The 22,113-nt window shown below is 38.8% G+C and overlaps 1 protein-coding gene across 1 annotated transcript in view; it reads right to left on the bottom strand.

Annotated features, from left to right (window-relative positions):
- The window catches only part of LOC139718684 (dual specificity protein phosphatase 6-like), a 33,091-nt gene extending 17,956 nt beyond the window's left edge, over positions 1 to 15,135 (bottom strand). Inside the window, exons 1-2 of the mRNA XM_071630142.1 lie at positions 14,047 to 15,135; positions 5,822 to 6,196 (exon numbers count right to left, since the gene is read on the bottom strand). Coding sequence (XP_071486243.1) covers positions 5,822 to 6,196; positions 14,047 to 14,443 — 772 coding nt within the window. The 5' untranslated portion in view covers positions 14,444 to 15,135. The remainder of the gene's footprint in view (positions 1 to 5,821; positions 6,197 to 14,046) is intronic.
- Between the last annotated feature and the right edge of the window lie 6,978 nt (positions 15,136 to 22,113).

Raw genomic sequence — 22,113 nt, 5'->3', positions numbered from 1 at the left:
CTGAAGGAGATGCTATATTTGACGGAAATCGAAGATTGCTATGACTTGCTGCATCTTCAGCAGTTTCAAAATAAATGTGAAATCTGCGATATCTTACATGAAATAAACAAACTTAAAAGCAGACTTTTGTGATGAAATTTGACGCAAAATAACCCCGTTGTGAACTGAGGGATTCCAAAAACAGCCAAAATGGGCAATTATCTTATAATCAGGGCAATTTTTACTTTGATCACTACATCATCAATGATACGTTGATTTCCATAAAAACTCTTTTCTTCTTTACTGGTTTCTCACTTAAAACAAAAAGAACTCCCCCCCCCCCCCCTCAACTACAATATCAACATAATCTGTCTCTTCAATAGAGCTTCTTTTTTGTTTAAGAGAATGAACTGTCATTATGAAGAATAATACAGGTAGAAGAATTTACTGAATCTTGAGCAAATACAGGTAAAAACAATAGTGAACATATGAGTTGTACATATACCATCCAACATGAGAACTTGAAGCTGTCAACTTGGCCTGGAGTGGTCATAAGAGGGTAGTGTTGTTGAGTCTATCTGTCTGCCTATCTGTTTTGTTTGAGAAGTTAATTGCTATCACTATTTGTTGAAGAAATATTTTCTCACATCTTCCAGTGACCATTAGAAATCAATTGCTCTCATAGCACACAACAGAAGTACATTTGTACACAAGTTCAATTCACTTTTTATTGTACATTTTTGTGTGTTTTTGCACATGAAAACAAGTGAACATTTTGGCAAGCAATGCCACATTCACATGACCAAGATATTTGACGGTGCCACCAATGACAACAGGATGCCATGTTGGAGTTTCAACAGATAACAATGAAATAGTTTTTCAAGTCTAAGAGCTGTCTGATTTTGCTCTGTTTTTAGGCTACCATTTTCCCATTTCTCCTTCATTCCTCACAAAGCCTCCCCTAACAAAGATTATTAGACTCCATTTTGTCCTTGTTGCATGAAGAGGCATGATTGATCTTGTACAGGCCAGAGTTTGAGTGCATGATTTACGGCTGTGTATCTGACCAAACAGTAGGATTTATGAAACAGTCTTGAGTACAAATCAGATGTGATTGATGTACAAGACCTGTATGCTACAAAGGTGCGAAACTCGCCCTCCCTTCAAACCCACTCCATATATACAGTACATGTGTCTTCCCACGCCAAATGCAATAATGCAAGGCATGCATTTGAAAAGAATCCCTCTTTCATTCCACAAGAAGCCTGTTGGTCTCTTGCTGTGCTTCTCAGAACCTTCTTTCACTTCAAGATTCCCCGCTGGTTCCTACTCAAACTGGTTTGTCCGTTATCAGTCCAGTCACTCTTTTGGGAATGAACGCAGTGAAACACAAGACAAGCAACTGCAACTTTGCAAATCTGTGAATCAACTAATGTTGTAACAAAGACTACAACAATCAGTACCACATTTTCTTCCAATTTAGAGAGGCTGCGCATATTCCACTATATTTCTGCAGTATTTTAGCATGCCATTAGGATATCATGCAATATTGTACAAATTCAACAGGTATTCTGAGGAATTCTTTTCAGTGATCAGCAATTTTTGTTTTTGTCATGACTCATTGCAACTAAAAAGTGACACAATAACAACAGAATACTCCACTGCTTGGCTCTTTCTGGAATCATCTAAGAAAAGATAAAAAGCAAAGACCTTGCTAAAGCAAGCATGCAATGTACATACTGCCAGGGCCATAATATTATGCCAATGTTGCAATGGAAATATTGCACACACCCGACATTTAAAAAGACTGCTGCTGGCGAGACCCCGCACAAGAAAGTCTTTTAACATGGATGAGTTTCTTGGAACACAGCCAAAACAGGAAATGAAATACAAGAATTGATATCGCATTTAGTCTCTGGATCTGGGAGCGCAGCAGTGGCCTGCAAGACTTCCTCAACTGCATTTTCAAATGGAGGGACTTTTTCCCCCTTCCTCTTTTTCTTCCACCAACTGCAGTGAAAGAGCAATATGCAGTGAAATCATATACCCACAAAATGCACTGTTCATCTCATGTCCACACAGGCTTGTAAATACTGCATGGAGATACCTCATGACAGGTCTAATGAGATTAAAAATCTTCTAGGCACAGTGAGCAAGTGATCCATTTATGCGAACTATCCATGTGCCTACTGGTAATGCAGCATACCATTTGAACAAGTCACAAATGCACTATTCCAATTTACTGAAGGTCCTACAACAATGTACTCAGTATCATGTACACAAAACCATGTACATTGCATACTGTATGTAACAGCAGATTCAAAACATTACCAGTTTTTGTAAGATTGACTATTACAAATTGTTAAATGTCTGCTTGACAAAAGAAGTAAAGAAAACACATATTTCTTCACAGAAATGTGAAGTAAAATCAGAATCCTTTCTTTAAAACCAGTATGAAATGAAAATTAAAATCCTGAAATCTCATTTATTGTTGTAGGCCCTACTATCTCTCAGAATTGGTATACATGTAGGGCCTATATTGTAACTGAGATGGTCAAGAGGAGGAATGAATTCCCAAATATTCACAACTTTACTATCATTTTCCAAAAGAACTATGGGGGATGCAGAACCCCCAAACATGGGCACATCACACACAAATGGTATCTGGAGTCATGTGACTCAAAATCATAATTTTCTAATGCTGGTGAGGTGAGCATAATTGCCATTTATATAAGATCAACAGAGTTTGGGATATACACTATTGTATTTTTTCCCCGAAAAAATGCACTTAAAAGATGGCATGTCACAGTACTGTGATAATTCAAACAAGAATCCCCTGACTTGCTTGAATTCATGTTCCATCTGTTTGAAGATAAATACTAGGTCATCAAACTGTACATGTAGTTCAATATTCTCATTTCATCATAAAATGATTGACACGAGTCTAATGTGTGCAAAACATTGGGCATTAGTTTCAGCTTCAAGGCAAGCAAGGCAGCAATGAGTGGTCAAAGGGAGAGACAGATGAGCAAATGGATAGAGGGAAGGACTGATGGGTGGATGGACAGCAGAGACTCCAACCCCAAGCACCTTCTGATCTGGAGATTAGGCTGGTGGACAAGCAAAGAATGTGTTACCTGTGCCATGGTAAGCAAAGGCAATATAACAAAGCCTAACCTGGAACAATGCAGACAGGATATAGTAAAAATAAGACAAAATGTGACCGACAAGAGACAAAAATAACACGCACTTCAGACTTGCCTACAGATACAGACCTTAAATAACTTAGAGTAATTGAATTTATGCTGTATATCCATTCATACTTTATGGGTTCAGGCAGTCTGGAGTAATTGAAGCTCCAAAGTGATTGCAATTTGGCCTGACTTTGATGGCTCATTGTTCAATCCTGTGCAGCAAGGCAATGTAATACCAGTCTAAATCCTGTTCCATTTGCATTGCGTACTCTGGTGGCAGATTACCAATTTGGGGTGGAAATGGCTGCATACGACCGATTGCATGTGATAGAGGAGTACAGTAATACAGCTGCAATTTAGAGCTGGTTTGACTATTTGTGCTGACGGCCAATATTGGCAGATTGGGGCATTTTCCCAGTCTTCTATCATTTCAGGCAACCTCTCAGCCTCCAAAGCTATATTTCCCTTCAAAATAAGACAAGCCACAAGGATTGGCATACAATATTTTTCCTCTTTATCATCAGAACTGTTCACCATGCCTCTTCATCTGTTGAGGGAACTCTTAGGAGGGGGAGAGAGGGCATTAATCATTTCTATTCTTTAAGCTTCACTCTCAGTGCAGCACCTCAATTGTAGGCTCTACATGTAAGCGTAGATTTGTGTACGTCACAACATCCTGGAGCATACACGTTTTTATATAGAAGTACACTGTTTTTCCAACTACATCTTTTCGCACACTGTCAGCCATATTGTCACGATTCATAATCCCCCCCCCCCCCCCCCCCCTCACTGTTATGAGCTTCAATGCAAATCCTGAAAAGAAAGCTGGGAGGTGCCAACACAAAGTGCCTCCGGATATGAAAACACCAGAAATGTGGGGACATGGTTGAACCACTCTTTCAGGGTGAAATTATTAATAGGTTTCTATTGTTCTTTTATCCTGGGGCAGGCTTGGAGAACAACCTTCCTTCATTGAAAAGCATGAACGGAATCTTGGGGATCAAAAGAAGGATTCTGTTTGATGGCAGAGTGGGAAGTCATTTCAGTCGTTCACATTCATAGGAGAAAGAGAAAGGGAATAAAGTAGATGTGGTCGTTGTTGGGTTCCCCCCCCCCCCCCCCTCACCACCACCAATCAGTGTGCACACTGACTTCAGCTACTCTGATCCTTCAAAGCACAATGTCTACAAAATGCACAATAGTTTTACTGATGTGCCAATTGATGTGAGCAGAGTAATAAAACATCTATATCATCAATACACTACAGAGGCAAGTACAATACGAAACTTTGTCAGGATACACGCCCTCAAGTTGCTTAAATGTTATCAATGTTATCACCTGTCATTTATATCTTATCACACTCTGCCAGGCTTGAGTAATACAACATTATCAGATATAAGACCTACATCGGCAATTGTTACAAGTACATCAGTGACAACTGACTTGGAACCTGTGTGCCATCTTGCGACATCATTGTCATAATCCACTCCTTCCCGATATGAGAACCTGAAAAAGAATTTAAACTGCCCGAGCATGCCATGCCTGTGGCATAGATTTCTGAGAAGACTATCTCTGCCATTGCTGAGAACCACTCGCCTTGGCCAAAAACATCAATACTGGACTTGAATGGGTCCCAAACGTCACTCACAATTCTAGGCAAACAGACCGAAGCTTTGTCCACCTGCCAGGCTGCATGGCATGTGTGAATGCACAGGGGAGAAACATGAAGAAAAGCCTCCACAGGTCAAGGACATTGGTGGATCAAGATCACTCAGCAGCACAGTAGCAGCTGCACCCGTCCTTGCCACCACAGATTTATGACCTGTCTCCCATCCTACCCCTCCCCCAGACCCTTGCCATAAACCAGAAAGGGGAAACACTGTAGTCAAGAGCCAAGTACACTGTATCATGTCCATGCAGATCTAGTAGTTACTACTGGTAATGCCAAACTAGGTTACTTCTTGTGGATTGGGCAGTGATATCAATGCAATCATAAAGGTTTTTAAATCATGAAAATCAGAAAACTAAATGTAGTACTCAGTATATAGAAGGGAAGAATTCTGATTTACTCGTGTACAAATGCCTCATAGAGCTGCTGCTTCACTGCTGTATCTTGTGTGAACTGCATGCGCCATCATGTGGTACATGGTCATAAGGTACAATACTCACTGCATGATACAATGGAATCTGTTTGATTCAGAAGCAAGAAAAGGTGATTTTTATCCCAATTTCTATCATGGCACAATGTGATCACATTGGCTTTCAAGTATTATTATGTTTTGTCTTTCCACAAGACCTTTCACTGGCCTTTACGTAAAATTACTGTTACTTCATTTAAATTTACATTCCCACATTGTGATATCTTTGAGACATGCATTTTTTCTTTCGTGAGCTTGATCAGACTTTATCATTCACCAACATCTTTGGTTTTTTCTCAGGAGATAATCATTTGTTACCAACATTTCTTCTCTACTCTTAATATATTTTTGCATTTGATAGAACACCAGCCACATTACCATTTTTCATGAGAATTATTAAAAAAAAAAAAAAAAAAAGAGGAAAGGACAAGTTCAAGCAATTGAAGGATACCAGACAGGCAATCTTTTTTAACTTGGCCTTGCCCCGCATCTTTGAGCTCTGATACTCACCAATGAATTCAATCGCCTCTGGAAAGAACGCAGCCAGGTTCTGGCTCCAGTGGTCCGAAATGGGAATCTGCATGTACTTGATGCCGCTGTCCTCGAAACAGTTCGGGATGTTGGGCGTGACATTCAGAACATACTGTATCCTCAGTTTCGACAGTAGTTCAAAGTTTTCAGAGTCCTGCTTCGTCCCCAGAAACAGGTAGGGGAGGATTTGGGCTGGGTAGTGGTTATCCAGTGGCGTTTCTGCTTCAACCAGGCCAGTCGTCTCAATTTTCAGTCTATCAAAGCCGAGGTCCGTCAGTGAGTTTTCATCTGAGTCACTGTCTTCCGACGTTATGCAGAGATGGGGGAACAGTCTGTAGAACTCACGGAAGCCTCCTACAAGACAACAGGCATAAGCAGTATTAGTGAACGAATCATACACTGTACAGCTTGTATGTAAAACAGAATACCAGAGATATTAAAATCATGGGAAATCACCCATGAAAGCCTATAGATCTACTGAGTAAACATCATTACACAATACACACAAACACCAATCACACATCAAACAAAATAAAATACACCGTCGATCATGCACATATCGGTCAATTTAAATTACTTTGTACACCTTCCAAACTCAGTCAGTGTCTAGTAAAGGCACAATGAGAGAAACATTGGACAATGCACTATATTAAAGAATCTTTCTTAAATATAAAGTCTTTCTAAAGAATGATTTTACACTCTTCAAGGATAATGGCATTGCTACTTGTACAGTGTACAGTGAAAGCTGAAAAGATCTTGAATTGTATATTACAACATTCCAAAAAGTTATTCACCCACCAAACCTAACAGCATCATAATCACCACTTCATCAACATCATGGTAATCAGAGTAAACAAAAGCAAGCAATTAACAACAACAACAACACACACACACACACACACACACACACACACAAAAACAAACACAGTGAATTGCCTAATCTTCTGCATCTTCATCATGAACTTTCTCTGACACTACTTGTAGATATAGATATTACAATTGTAGCAGAAATGAAGAGATTCCACAGAAAACTGGAGGTAGAAAACTCAGACAAAATGTATATGTACAAATTAATAATTTATGTAAGCTTTGTTTTATGTAGTAAAACTTGTGTAACTGTGATATATATGTACATGTACTATGGAGGGGGAAAAAAAGAGTTTAGCATTAAGGCAAAGTGACATCTGTTTTTATACAGAGTGATGACATACATGTAGCTGGTTTGGTAAATCTGCTGGAAATACTGCACTACAGTATACATTTTGTACCTTTGACATTGCTCAATCATTTGCTAGTCATCTGGAAAGTATACTGACTGAAGATATGATAGGGAAGTGGTAAAAACAACAATCACCCATGAATTTCAGTTTTCACATTGTGTGAGGTATAATCTGAACTGCCTATTGTCATCTGTATGAACAAACAACTTTGTAAGCCTTGTGGCTGTGTTCTCCAAAGGTGCATGTCCATGAAAATCCAGTGTGGGGGCGGTAACCGGTAGACTGTGCACAAATTAAAAAAGAAAAAGAAAAAGAGGAACAGTGATGAAAGCAGCTCAGACTCGCAGCCCACTAATCAATGAGTTCTTCAAAAGGGGTATTTGCACGTCTAGAACTGCATGAAGCCACTTTAAAGGACTGTCTCTTTCACCACCCATCAGGCCAACCAAAGGGTTTACAGAATGGATTAGCCCATTCTTCTACAGGACAATGGGAAGGGAAAATAAGGGAGTGAAAGGCCAAAGGAAAGAGGGAGAAAGAAAGCATGAGAGGAAATGAGACACTGTGAGTTCGCATTTTCGCTTCACAATGTAGCCTATATAATACCCACCCGTACTAGGCAGCAATCTGCAATTTTAACGATTGTATTCTTACATGTGGTATCTGGTATCAATTTGATTCTTCATTTTGAAAGATGGTTTCAACTTTTGTCCTTCATCCACATTTTTAATGGCAGTATTACAGCATTTCCAATCTATCCAACATACATGTACGACCCACACAAAGAGCACTCGGTGTAATGTGCTGATGGGGATACATCATTACTGTCGAAAACAGGTTTGCAACACGCTGAATTGAATTTGCACAACATACTCAGTATGCAATGAACCACTTCTTTCCCTCTGCGGATTTCATGCGTGACCTCGCTACCTTTTCTGTAAGGGCAAAGCATGCATGTACACATTAGGCTTCAGTTTATGTCTCCTACAGCTACAATTGTACAGTACAGTACTACGTGTATAGTGTACAACTGTATACGGATAGGTCTATGATACCTGACTAGCTACAAAAATGTGAAGTGTGTAGTTCTTCTCTAAATATCCAAAATTGAACATTTTTAAAGGGATGGTACAGTATTGGTTGAGGTGAGGATTCAGCTTTTACTAGTTACTTTTTGTAAGATATCTTAAGAGACTTCTCATCATTTCAAAAAAAAAAAAAAAAATCATCATCAAAAAACATAAGAAACCTGAAGCACAATGTCAAACGAAACTGTCCCATCCCTTTTAATAAGGGGATAGAATCCACCAGGGCCCATGCACAGTTTTTTAATATGTTCAACATTGGCAGAGACTCCAACCTAAAGCACCTTCTGATCTGGAGATTCTCCCGCCTGAGACCCCTAGCAAACGGGAGACTCAAAATTGATGTGTGCGAAGCGCAAAGTTCCTAGGGTTCTAGATGCTCTCTGGTGCTATCTAAGGCTTATTTTTTCAGCATGCAATAGCAATAAGTAAGAAATCCTTTCCAACGGGAGACACAGAGCCAGGGCGGGAGAAATTAAATATTAAGCGGGAGACCGGGAGATTCTGCAAAAATTGGTTTTCGGCGGGAGATCTCCCGTCAAAAACGGGAGAGTTGGAGTCTCTGCATTGGGAAATATTGCAATATTGCATCAAGGCTTATCTTCCACTATCAAGCATTATCAAGCAAATGTTACTAGATTGAAACTATTGTTCATTTATCTTTGGAATTCTTTTTGAGGGCTACATACACTTGCTGTGGGCAATATTTGTTGAAATAAACTCTACATGACCGAAAGGATGTCTCATCCTTGATGTTCCACTTCCACTTCCTATACACTATGTTGTGTAAACAGACGAGATGATGACAACTTTTTCAGTCACTACCAGAGGAAATATGAAGGTGCAGATCACTACGTAAGTCCTGTCCATATACGTACAGTAACAGTATCAAACTGGTGATGCAAAAATTTACTGCAGTCTAGAACTCTTGTGCCCACACAAATACTAGACACACACATGCACACCACAGTGAAGACTCTGAACCCTCATGAAAGAGCAAACTGCGTGGGAAGGCGGAATATATGCAACGAATGGAGAAAGAGATAATTGGGATGCCAGCTATCCTAGCCCGGGTAGCACATGGCAATGACATTACTTATGCTGTCAGTGTGTGCGCGGGGAGCATAGGAGAACAAAAGTTATCTTTGTGTACTGGAGGTGATGTAAATCTGCCATACTCAAGACCCCTTCTACTAGTCCTCGAATACAGTAGACCTCCTGGCTGAAGTTACAGTTTGTGGGACCTTCAATGACCTCTTGAGGGTCAAGTTGACTAGTGTCTAGAAATTATAGAAAGTGAAATATTTGGGAGAGTTGTTTGCCATGCACAAAAACAAACATTCAGCATTATGAACCTTTCAGCAATGTATGGGATTAAGATATTCAATAACATGTTAGCAAACACCACACTACCACGTACATAGATTGCACTCCATAAAAGCCTCGCTTGACTGCTTGCAACCATTGCACAAAACACCCCCCCCCCCCAAAAAAAAAAAGAGAGAGAGAAAAAAACCTGAAAACAAATTGGCCTCTTATGCCACAAAATACAGTTTATACAGTCTCATCAGGGATGCCATCCTTGTATAAACAGCATGACACTATTCTGAGGGATGAGAAGGAATTTTGTTGTTGTTGTTGTTGTTGTTGTTTTCCCCCAAATAGTACTTTTAGCTTTCTTGCAATCAGCGCTGCAAGCGACAGACGGGTGTTTATTGTAGTGATGCAACTTGGGAACAGTATTTTCCATGAAACCTGCAGTAGTTTTGACAAAAACAGCATCAAATTGTACTGCAAGAAAAAGGAATCAGTTGGCGTCTCTGGTGAATTTGTGCATGGTACTTTCCAATGAATTCAGAAAATAGAGTACCCTCGGTACAAAATGGGACATACAATTTTGCAAGTCTGACAATTTAGCACTTGCTAACACTATAGAGCTACACGATGTACATGTTGTATAAAGGTGATAGAGACAACCCCTTGTGTTCCCTTTCCCCATGTTGAGCAGGACATTGGCATTTTCCCTCGCCATTGCTGGCCTGATGGGAACGGAACCCCGCTGCAGAGGAAACAAGCTCTCGTTTTTCTTGACGACCAACACGACAGGAAATATCAACTCAACACGGACAGGACGAGGGATGAACTTTGGTTATCGCGCCCGATGGAATTCCTCAGAGATTAAAACCAAATGTCAGGCACACCGGTCAACTGACAGAGTATGTAAGCCAGCTCTGTGTCCTCGCTGTATGGAGACAATCAGTTCCAACATACGAGTGTGTGTCTCAGTCTGTGGTATAAGCACGGGAGTGTGTCTTTGCTGCTACAAGTACTGTTGTATAGATACAGTGTATGATCAGTCAGATATTGCACACATTTAAATACGCATTCAGCATTAATAAAATCAATTATCATTGATTAGTTTAAAGTAGTTGAGGTGCTTGAACATGAATTATACAAACTAGACATGAGAAAGAGGCAAAATGTAAACACTGCTAAAAAAAAATCAGTATTCATACCTGAACACACTGAATCAGTACATGATGTCCACACACACACACACACACACACACACATACACAAAAGTACAGTGAAATGCACAGCAATAAAATTCAGCACATCTGATCAGATGTGGGGAATCAATCCTAAGTTGACAACAATTCCACTATTTCTCACAAGCTAATAAAAACATAAACACACTTATTTGTATGTAATATACAATGTAATTCTATACTATGAGGAGTAACTGCTATACTGTAAAAGTGGAAATTTTCGTGCATTTCGCGCAACCAGACGCTAGCACGAAAATAAAAGCACGCAAATATTTTTTTGCGTGCCATATGTTCCAGTACCTGATGCAGAGTAACAGATGCAGAATTAAAAATAAGCGAAACTCTTTTTACCTGGCCGAAATATTAGTCGCGCGAAAATATTCACTTTTACAGTAGTGTTGTAATGTCAAAACGCACTATTACATCAGGAAACTGTATATGGGCCAAAGATCAGCAACAGTCGAGATCTTCTACTCAAAATATTTCTGTAGAAAGTAATCTGATCATTTGAAAGTCAAAATATTGACCTACACATGTACAAGTTACATTTTTATGTAAGCACAACCCTGATCTGTGATACTGCTTGCAAGGCACTCCTAATCACATGATTCTTTTGAAGTAGGCCTACATAATGTACAGGCCTACATGTACATGTACATGTTTAAAAACTTCAACAGCTCTTGAGGCTGGATGGTATGGTAGGAGTAGGTGAATGTATTTAGATAGCACCAAGCTTTCTCTATGACCTCTTCTTTCAATGTTATCTTCTTCATAACTAGGTAGACATAAGGTATAGCTGTGTGACATCAAATGTAAAATGGACAAAGTATAAGTAACGACAATCATTGCTCTCGATATACAGGTGCATGTACAGTACATACAATTTGTGCTATCAACACATTCTATTGGGTCAATGACCAACTTACAACCTTGTACTGTACAAACTAGCCATTTAATTGTGAAGGAAATCAATATTCACCTTTACAATTCACAACTGTACATTTAAAAGACAGACTACTGTACACACTGTATGATTTTATCTGCTGCTACAATGTATCATACAATAAGTATAACAACACATACTCATACAATTGTACCTATCATGTACATGTATCTGTAAACATTTTCTTTAGAACAGAGCCATAAAACCTGATTGCCATTGGTCTACCTTTTAGCCTTTACTGAAGGTTCACAGAGTATCAATATGTCATTATTTCCTGTTCTTTAGGATTATTTTTTTCTACTTTTGAGTGTTCAGCTGTAGATGCATAGTAGCCATAGATTTTTGTTTCTCTCTCTCTCATCCTCTCTCTGGGAAGATGCATAAAGGTGTACTTTTGAAGAAATTATCAGTAGCTGGTTTCTCCAGTCTTGAGTCAATGTTAAATCTTGATCAATTCCACTGTTTCAATCAAGTGCAAGTACAATACACTGGCCAAACTCTGATATTTCTTATATATAGTCCAAACAATATTTCAGTACATATTGCAGTTTGATCTTCCTCAACCACTCTATTTTCATTAACAAAGTGGCGCATGAATATATTTAATCTAGAACTTCTAACAGGGAAGTGGGAATACAATTGTAGTTAAACAGACATTAAACAGGTAGCATCATAAATTTGATGAATACATGGAACAAAGCAAATAAGCAGATCTATTAAGGGTTTGTTTGGACAATCTAGCATCCAAAGGTCACTGACATACATTTGTAATGTACATGACTGTGCACTTGAACATCTGAAGACTTGCTCAATCAGTCCCTCACAATTTCATAGAAAATGTTTTGTTGTTGTTGCTGTAGCTGGGAATGACCAGATAAAACATGGTGAAACATTACAGCAATACATGTACTAGGATCTCATGAAAGAAGACATCACCTGATAAACCGGTCATATTTCAGTTTCACACCATTTCATTGTCTGTTTTTTTTTCTTTGGGGTGTGTGTGTGTATGTGTATATCGTATGTATAATCTATGTGAAGGGGTTACTTTGTATCTGTCACTCTTCCTCTCAAGCATTTGCATCCAATATTGAATAGAATGCTTAACATTCCCAAGTTTGTGCATGTCAGCCATGGGGTCATATAATCTGTATGTATACATTGATGAGGGAAATGATCAGTTTACAATTGCCAGTGAGGGTCAAACACAATTCCCTGATATTTCCTTTGTCATGATGCCTGCAAACCACTTATCAAATATTCATCGGAGTCTGATAAAGTTCTGTTGACTGTATTTATGTGTTGTGAGCAGGTACTCTAAGTTTCGGCTGGATTGATGCAATAGCTGAGTGTTTCTCCTCCGTGGATTGGACTGGATATCCCATCAAATGTATAAGATATCATTGTCTACTGTCAATTGTGTCATCAAAATTTTAATACCTGTTCATATTACAGTCCATTATTACTTCCAATAGGATCACTCCACAAAACAATATCATAGAATCTATGGGATACTAAACCAACATCACATCATAATATCACACAATCACAGTTGCTTCGGCTAAAAACATCACAGAACTAATAAAAGAGAGGACATGTGACATTCTACATGTACATTGTACATTATCTCTTTCCTTTTTTTTTGGGGGGGGGGGCATGGCATGGGGGTGCAAGACACTGTCTGTTGTATGCATTGTAATCAAGGCACGCATAGTTTTCAAGCGAACTAGATCAATGATGCAACTGACTGACATATTAATTGCCCTACATCAACGTAAATAAGAATTTGAATAGATCATAGATATTCTGTTGATGCAGCTAACAGATGCTATACACTATACAGTATATTTTCAAGACATGAGTGATGCATTGTTAGCAACTGATCCTATATGCGATAATCATGATGATATTGATAGCATCTCCTACCAATGACTTTAGAATGACATTGCAAATATACAAGTACCATCATTTTAATCACTTTCTTTTTAATAGCATGCAGGTTAAACATCATGCATTCATACAACCTGGGGATTGACATATTGTATTAGTAATTCATTGTCTTTGGATAAACCCAGGCAATGAATGTGGTATCCTGGTAATGTGGTGAGTGCAACTCATCATCAGAATTCAGATTGTAGGAACTAACATTTAGAGTTTTATACTATCAATACTGTAAAAGTGGAAATTTTCGCGGTGTTGACATTTTTTTGCGCATTTCGCACAACCAGAAACTAGCGCGAAAATAAAAGCACGCGAATACTTTTGCTTGCCATGATATATTCCTGTGCGTGATGTCTTGATTCCGCGGAATTAAAGACACGTGAAACTCTGAGTCTTCTGACCCGGCCAAACGCGCAAAATTAGTAGCGCGAAAATATCCACTTTTACAGTAGGTAAATTAACATACCTCGCAAATAGCTAACACGATAGCCGACTTCCTTCAGTCGTCTGAGCAGCAAAACAAATGGAGCGTCTGAATTTGCATTTATGTCGCTGGAGTTCTCGTCATACAATATTACTGGGACTTTGCTGGCCATTTTAACGAAATGGTCCTTTCCTTCATCACCTTGAATTAAGCATTTTAACGACAAATTCCCCTTCTGCAACCGTCGCAAGAGGATACCAGGCAGGCACACGTTCAGAGCGCCGTCTATATGGGCACGGTAGTAGGATGAGTTGGGTCGGTAATCCATGAGGAGGACTTCTCCGGACACGACTTGTTCCTGTACCCATTGGGAACATGCTCCTAGAAGTTCGGGGTCTGCCATGCCAAGCAAAGTCGCGTCTGGACTCTGCGCAGGCATTCTGTTGTGCGACTCCTCCGTGGAAAACAGTGTGACCCTGTGTAATCCAAGTCACAGGAGAGAGAGCAAGTAGGCAGTATCCACGCTATCAATGAAGTCTGCTAAAACGTGGAAATGTGTCGGTGTGCGCGTCGATGGCAACTACACACAGATGTCCGAAGTATACTAGTAACGATAAATCTAGTAGAGCTCCGTCTCATTTAACCAGTAGAAGAATCTGTCATGGGTTCACGATCCTTCCAAGTGTGGTACCAGATGACTTAGTAGTAGATTCCCCTTACAGATACAGAGAACAGCGTAGACATCTATGAAGAATTAAACCGTACAAATACTAGCTGGTTGTCTCGCAGCAAAGTACGCGTGTGTAAATGGGTGCGAAGCGGTGGATTCACATGGGGTGGGTGTACACGGCTCTTCAAGTGTAAACATCCAAGAAGTTGGAGAGGGAGTTTTCCGAAGTGTGCGAGTTTACTCTTTCCTTTCCATGAATAACTGCAATACCACTCTCATTGAACTACTTCATGGCAGGTTGTATGAAATCCAGGCTAACACACGTAAACTCCGTACATAGTTTGCACTTTTGGTACATGATTACAGGGCAAACTTCTGAGTTTGTGATTGAACGCGTTGGTAGTGGACTGCAGGTAGGACACACTTCGGTCAGACGTTCCTCTCCTCCACACGCATGCAACCCAAATGGATGCAGAAACGAGAATAGAAGATGTGTGTGTACGAAACATGTCCGCATCCAAACACGATCAGCACACACGCACGGCGCACTTTTTGATCTCGTATGATTGACAAGTAATTTGATCATGATCGGAAGTCACTGAAAATAGGATTACCCCCTGACCAATCAGCGACAGCGACACGGCAACGTCAGGTAGGTTCGGAATCTGCAACCATGGCAACTACTCGGGTAATCCAATATAGTCCTTCCGGAGTCGTCCAAACCAGCTTACAGGTGGAATCATCTCAGTCAGAAACGAGCGTATCATCGTGCCATAATTTGACTCGGCAATTCCAGATTATCCCGCTGTTATAGCAAGTCGAGTTCAGATATCCCAGTTGTTCTGAGATCAAATCGTGATATGTGAAAGCGTGAGACAAACTTATATATTTGAATAAACAAGATATACAGTTGTTTTACTTTAATTATTGAAATCAAAACTTTTGAAAAAAATACATAACACAAAACACGTCTGGTATTCCTCACACAATGAGTTGAACCACCAGTTGCTTTTATGAAGCACTAAGTTGTGATTTTTTGTTGTTGTTGTGAGATCTGAGTAGGAATGATGAAATCAAGATGAATGTCATTTCTTTCTCATTGTCGAGGATCTTCAAGTTGGTTGAGACTCACCATGCAATATTTTGATTATGATGATATACTAGTAGTATAGAGGGGATGAGTTTGAGATTTTTTTCTTTAATTAGAGTAGGAGTAAAACTTGCTTGTTTATTATAAACTGTGTATCTTGTGATTGACGCTTTTCCCTCTGCAAATTAATGTGTCATACTTTAAAAAGCCTCACCTGCAAATTGTCACAACTATACCAACCAGTAATAAATGGGAGCATTCCTAGCATTTACTTTTATGACACACTTAAACTGTAATCAGGTACTCAAATTAAATGATAGTTAAACAGAATCGTTTAGTTGCTACTCTGAGGTTTTTTTTTCCCATCATGCACCATTTCCCCCCTTTCTCTAGCTGTCAACGTAGAGAGAAACATCTGATATTTGATGCTGGAATTTATTCTTATGAGTGCTGTATGATGCATGATTTTTTTTATTACATTATATTTCTTCTTAATATTGTTTTCTCCAAAAAGCCTACTGCGAAACAGCAGCTACTGCCTGAAGTATTAGATCTGAGAATAATTTGATACTGAATTTGAAAACGCTGATTAAATCATACCACAGATAATATATACATACACACACATACAGACACACACACACACACACATATATATATATATATATATATATATATATGTATATATATATATATAGAGAGAGAGGGGGGCATTCGTCAAACGTCTTGACAAGAAGGCGTGGGGCGCCGAAAATTTGAGTAAAATACTGGGTACACATTTATTAGGCCTAATTGGTCAAAATAAATCACGAGTTTGTTTTCTATCTATTTGTGGATCCAATATGTGAAATCTTTAATATACTAGTATTTTTAGGCCTATTATATATATATATATATATATATATATATATATGGGTTCTATTAATTCAGAACCACGTAGTAGACAAGCACATTTGTGAAGTTTGAAGAAATAGACGATCCGTAAAATAAGTTATGAATTTTTTAATGTTCAGTTAAAAACCAGGTGCAGTCATCGCTGGATATGATGTGCCATAGAAGGGGAACGGTATACAGAAAATACACAGATAATTCCTGATTTTCACATTTCTAGCATGATAAAAGAGCTTTCCCCTGCTTCAACCGAAAGCAATCAATACTCTCTGAAATATATTGTGCGCTACTATACTCGCGTATTGGTGGTATGCATGTATACACTAGCATTTTTCTCACGATGCGCCATGCATGCAGCGATGACGGACGCCGACGTTAAATCAACTCGTTTCACCCCGCGGTACACAATGGACGAGTCCAGTTATATTTACCCGCGCAGTGGGGATGGTCTCGCGGGCAGACATTTACATACGTGTGAATTGAAAGACAGCTTACCAGTCTTCCTCCACAATAATGTGTAGTTGACAATAGTCAGTGTGCCATTTCCCCGGCCTTCTTCCATAATCCGGGCAAAGAGGTGGATACATAGAATAAAGACTCTAATCTTTCTTCACACACAATGTCCTTTGAAAAAAAAAAACAACACACAACAACAACAACAGACAGACACGTTAAGTTGTAGGCTACTGCAATTATTTTGAATTAAATACAATGGTGTTGCTCTACTCAATCGATTATTCTCCTGCACAGTTCTATTCTAGCAGACGACAGATTATACTGTGTCATATGAGATAAGCTCAGTCTCACTTTTTTTTCTCTTTTTTTTTCACAAGCAAGAGAGGACAATAATTGTTGGTGAGTTGCGAAATGCCACCTGCGCATATCTGGCCGGCTTTGCTGAGGTCGAGTTATCGCGAAACTTGACACTGTTCACTTTATTAATTATATTATGCTTTATGTTTAACAGTTTACATCATATTTTGGCTCCTTCGTGAAAGGTCAACAGCCCCGTGTCACGTCGAAAAATAAATGTGATATTGGCGATTCTACTTTCACCACAGGCAGAAATTAGGTTTAGACAAACACTTAATGAAGAATAACTCTAATATATCCCTACTTGTTAAGGTAATCAACACTGATTAGACCTGGGCCTATTACAGTTTTATTTCGTGCTGTACTTAAGTTAATGAAAAGTTAGGATTATATCATTATATATGTGAAATTATATTTCATGCAATTAAGGGCATAACTGCGAAAAAAAGTCACAAATATGTAGATGAATGAAGTACCGTCCTTGCAAAGCCTCTGACCAAATTGTGCCTGTGGGACTACACCAAAGGTGTTGTCTAATCAATCATTCCGATCAATTCGGCGAACATCGGATCGGATTGATTAGTACGCGTTTTTTTGCTTTGCCTTTTTATAGAGGCCTTGGCAAATAAATCGTTCAGGATATAAACGCGAATCGGAAATCGTTCGGCCTGTTGCGACGTGATGTAACTGTGCTGCGTGTCTGTTTACTTTTTGTATACTGGTATACAGTATGTATTGTTTCGGTTGTGATTGTGTTTCTGTGTTTGCCCGTGTGCTTTCATATTTGTTTGCTTGTAGCTTTTAACATGAAATGTCAATAGATGGGCTTTTGTTGTTGCTGCTGTCGTACAGTTGTCGTAAGTCATCTTTCTTATTATAGATTCGATGTTATTTACCGTCAGTTAAGAAGTACCAATATTCCTTGACGGTAATTTTGAAGAGTAAAGGTCACAGCATAATCGTTCGACATCATTCTGAAACCAATATAACAGTCTGTTGTACAATATTTCAGCTTCATGTTATCTGCTCACGTATACACGGCACACGGAAACATTGACGTTTTGTTCTGTTTTGTTTTCTAAAGCTGATAAATTCAGGGATGGAAATCGACCTTTATCGTCTCAGGTCTATCGTCCAAGGTACATCTTGTTCCAAGAGTTTGATTACCCCCTGAATTGACACGACTTCATGCACATAGATGCGATTCATGTCTCAACGAGTTTCTTTACCTGAATTGAAGAATTTGAAAAAAAAAAACACCCCACAAAGTATATAGGTGAATAATGTTGCGCATGTCGTCGATGAGAAGAAATTGCTCCCACATTCCTTCTTATTAAAGGGATAGTACAGTTTTGGTTGAGATGAGAATTAGGCTTTCGAATTTTTGCAAGATACCAAGAAATCACTTATGATATAGCACAGAGCATACCATTTTAAGAGGAATTCAAAGTTTATTTGATGAAAATCGGGTTTGGATAACTGAAACATCCAAAAACAAAGTAAACCAAAGCGATCGTTATAAAGTGTGGGTCCCACACTTTATTAGAATCGTTCTTTTTGGATATCTCAGCCATTTCAAAACCAATTTTTATCAAATAAACGTTGAATTCCTCATAAAATTTCATGCTCTTTCATATTTCATATGAGATTCTCATTATTCACCTAAAAATGTTAGAAACCTGAAATTAGGTCTCAACCAGAACTGTACGATCCCTTTAACAGATATAGGTCCTTAAAAGTAATTTTGAGATTTTACAGGAACTTCTCCCAAACATGTACCTTGGAAAACATACCTGACATTGATGGAGACCATCGTTCGTTCTACGAAATGTCAGTGCATTTTTTTTTTTGATACCGTATATCCGCATTCTCGGTCAGTGACTAAATCATCGATACTAACGAAGCATTTATAGGCATATCATATAACAGCATATAGGCCTATTGATACACGATTCTCAATATTCAATTGTTCTCTCAAATTATGGAATTGGCTAAAGTTGCTTCTGATAATCATTGCGGTTTTGTCGTATTAATTTTTTTGTAGATATGTGCCGTGTGAACATCACAGTTATTGAAATTACTCCCTTTCTATCAAGGAAATATATATTCTTAATTATGCATTATCTTCATAAGGTAATAATGACCTAAAATTCAGATCAACTGTGTCGAATTACAAGTTCTTTATAGGAAGGCGACAAGAGCGATCAGTACACTGTAGCCCGATTTCAGGCTAAATGTGTCTGCGTGTAAACAAATGGAGATATTGACAGCGCGGCGCTCATGCGAAACACTACTTTATTATGCGCCGACTTCCTTTTTTTGTCCGCCGATCGATAGACGCCAATAATGACAAAGTTGGCGGCTTTTCGTAGTCAGTCGATGATATAGGCCTGAGGACACGGCTGAGTGTCCATCAAAGACTATGGAGTATCAAGCCTTTACATAATCCTGCAATTAACCCCCTCGAATCAATCGGAAGTGTGATGGATTATCGAACAACGAGATATCTGCACCATCGCCCCCGTACTCGCTTATCGCTGTTTATAGTGAACGACGGCTTTGCCAGTGCGCGCTCAGAATACAATGTAAGAATAGCCTGTGGATTGCTCTAGAAATGGACCTACTAATCCATGCCACAGAAGACTCCCTCTGACAATTTATGACAACTCCACCCTGATGTTTGTGTAAAGATCGGCATAAAAATTATGATCATCAAATCATGACAACAAAATAGATTACGGCAATATAAAAATGAAACAAGCAAATGAAATCATCTCTCATTTATATGCATCTAACTATGGTAATACTATACTCATGTAGGGTCAACGTAAATAAGCACCGAATGTTTAGTGTTTTGGGGTATCCTATATCCTATAGTAGGCCTACATGTAGGCCTATATATAACCTTGATAACATACATGGGCACACACATTCTCGGGTTGGATTTGAACCAACGATCTCCTGATATCCGGACAGGCATCGCATTCACAACAGACTACTGACAAGAGCCAGTGCTGCAGTTCAATCCTTATAGCTCGCATAATATCCAACAGCGGCTATATTTATAGGCCTATAATCCGCGTTCTTCGGATAACATTCAAATTGATGAATTCATAACTTGACGCAAGAATTCCTTAATTTGTTTCCTATAGGGTCGTTTTGTTAACATCAGCTGACAAGATATCGACCTGATTGAAAAATGCCGTCTTCGGATGAAAATTAGACATTAATTAGCCTTTCTCTTATACAGAAAACAGTTAGATTATAGTCTAAATACATCTACATTATCAATTTAATGTCGCGATCAAACTATCTTTTTTGTAGGGGGGGTACAGTTCATTTGGATTTTAGATACTGTTAACAAAAAAAAAAACACGAGAGTAATGTTAGCACCATTTTATGCAAAAAGACATACTCCCATTGTCAACACATTCTAATTAGTCGAGTCAAATCACCGTATTAAATATCTACACACAGCTCGCAAGAAGTCGCTTGACTGAAATGAAGGTCAGAAAGGAATCTTGCGAAAGAAATCCCTCATTTCAAACTAATGAATCAAAATATTCCTCCTCATTTATTTGTCCGACTCGTTTGTCTGTAACATCACTATAATCATAGATCAAGCGGCATAATATGTAAGAAAAAAAGTCAGTGCCGTGGGAAACTGTTATCTTTCTACCTGTGATGACGACATCCATGAAGGCCTGCCTTGTAAGGAGATATAATTATATTACATGATGTCAAGAAAACAAACACTAGTCATAATGAAGTAAAGATTAGTATAAACATGCACAGCCACACAGCATAGAAGGAAATGACGAACATTTGCGAACAACGAGATTAAAAGTCTAAAAATATTTGTGTGTGCGCCTGCAGGCGGCCATGCAGTACTTTATATTTAGCTCCAACATTTCTTTTAATACCGGTAAATATTTCCATAAAATTGTGGTTATATATCAGCATTTGCTTCATACGCATTGTGTGTGTTAAATTTAGCTTCGATGTTTCTTGCGGTTTCGGCAAACGTCCCTACCAATTATTCCTCGAGAAATATCATAGGAGGAGGGAATATCCATGAGATCATGCGAATGCTTCGCACCCATGTATGGAGAAGCGTTGTTACATGTAAAGGGTAAGGTGCAGCGAAAAATGGCAATTTACTGAATGAACACAGGATTTAAAAAAAAAAAAACAGGAGAAAAAAACTTCTGTCACTACACACTCTCTCTCTGAGAAACAAATTCATATCATTCTTACAAATTCCCTTCATTCTTAAAGCACATTCCTTTTCACTCTTCTAATTCCTTTTCCTTTTCCACTCCCGCTCCATCTTATTGTTTCCAACCATTTTCGTCATTTTCTAGACTAAAATAATGATGATAATAACAATAGCTCAATTCTTTCTACGCATCATTTACCGTGAGAGAATGAAGCACATGCTGCTGATGTTATAAATTTCTTCGGAATTCATAATGATTGATACCGCCAGGACATTTTCGCGATATCACCTGCCATTATAACTAGCACATGATGGGTATCCCCCCCCCCCCTGCACCACCACGTACAATTCGTGATCTAAGGGGAAACATGGTTTCAATGCAAGACGAGGATCAAAGTTGCGCAAAGTCTGTGATAATCAAGTGGG

This window comes from Diadema antillarum, unplaced genomic scaffold, assembly GCF_040938485.1.
Source record: "Diadema antillarum isolate AM-2024a unplaced genomic scaffold, OU_Dant_1.0 scf00000098, whole genome shotgun sequence".
Classification (NCBI taxonomy): domain Eukaryota; kingdom Metazoa; phylum Echinodermata; class Echinoidea; order Diadematoida; family Diadematidae; genus Diadema; species Diadema antillarum.
This window is presented reverse-complemented; position numbering and strand designations above follow the sequence as displayed.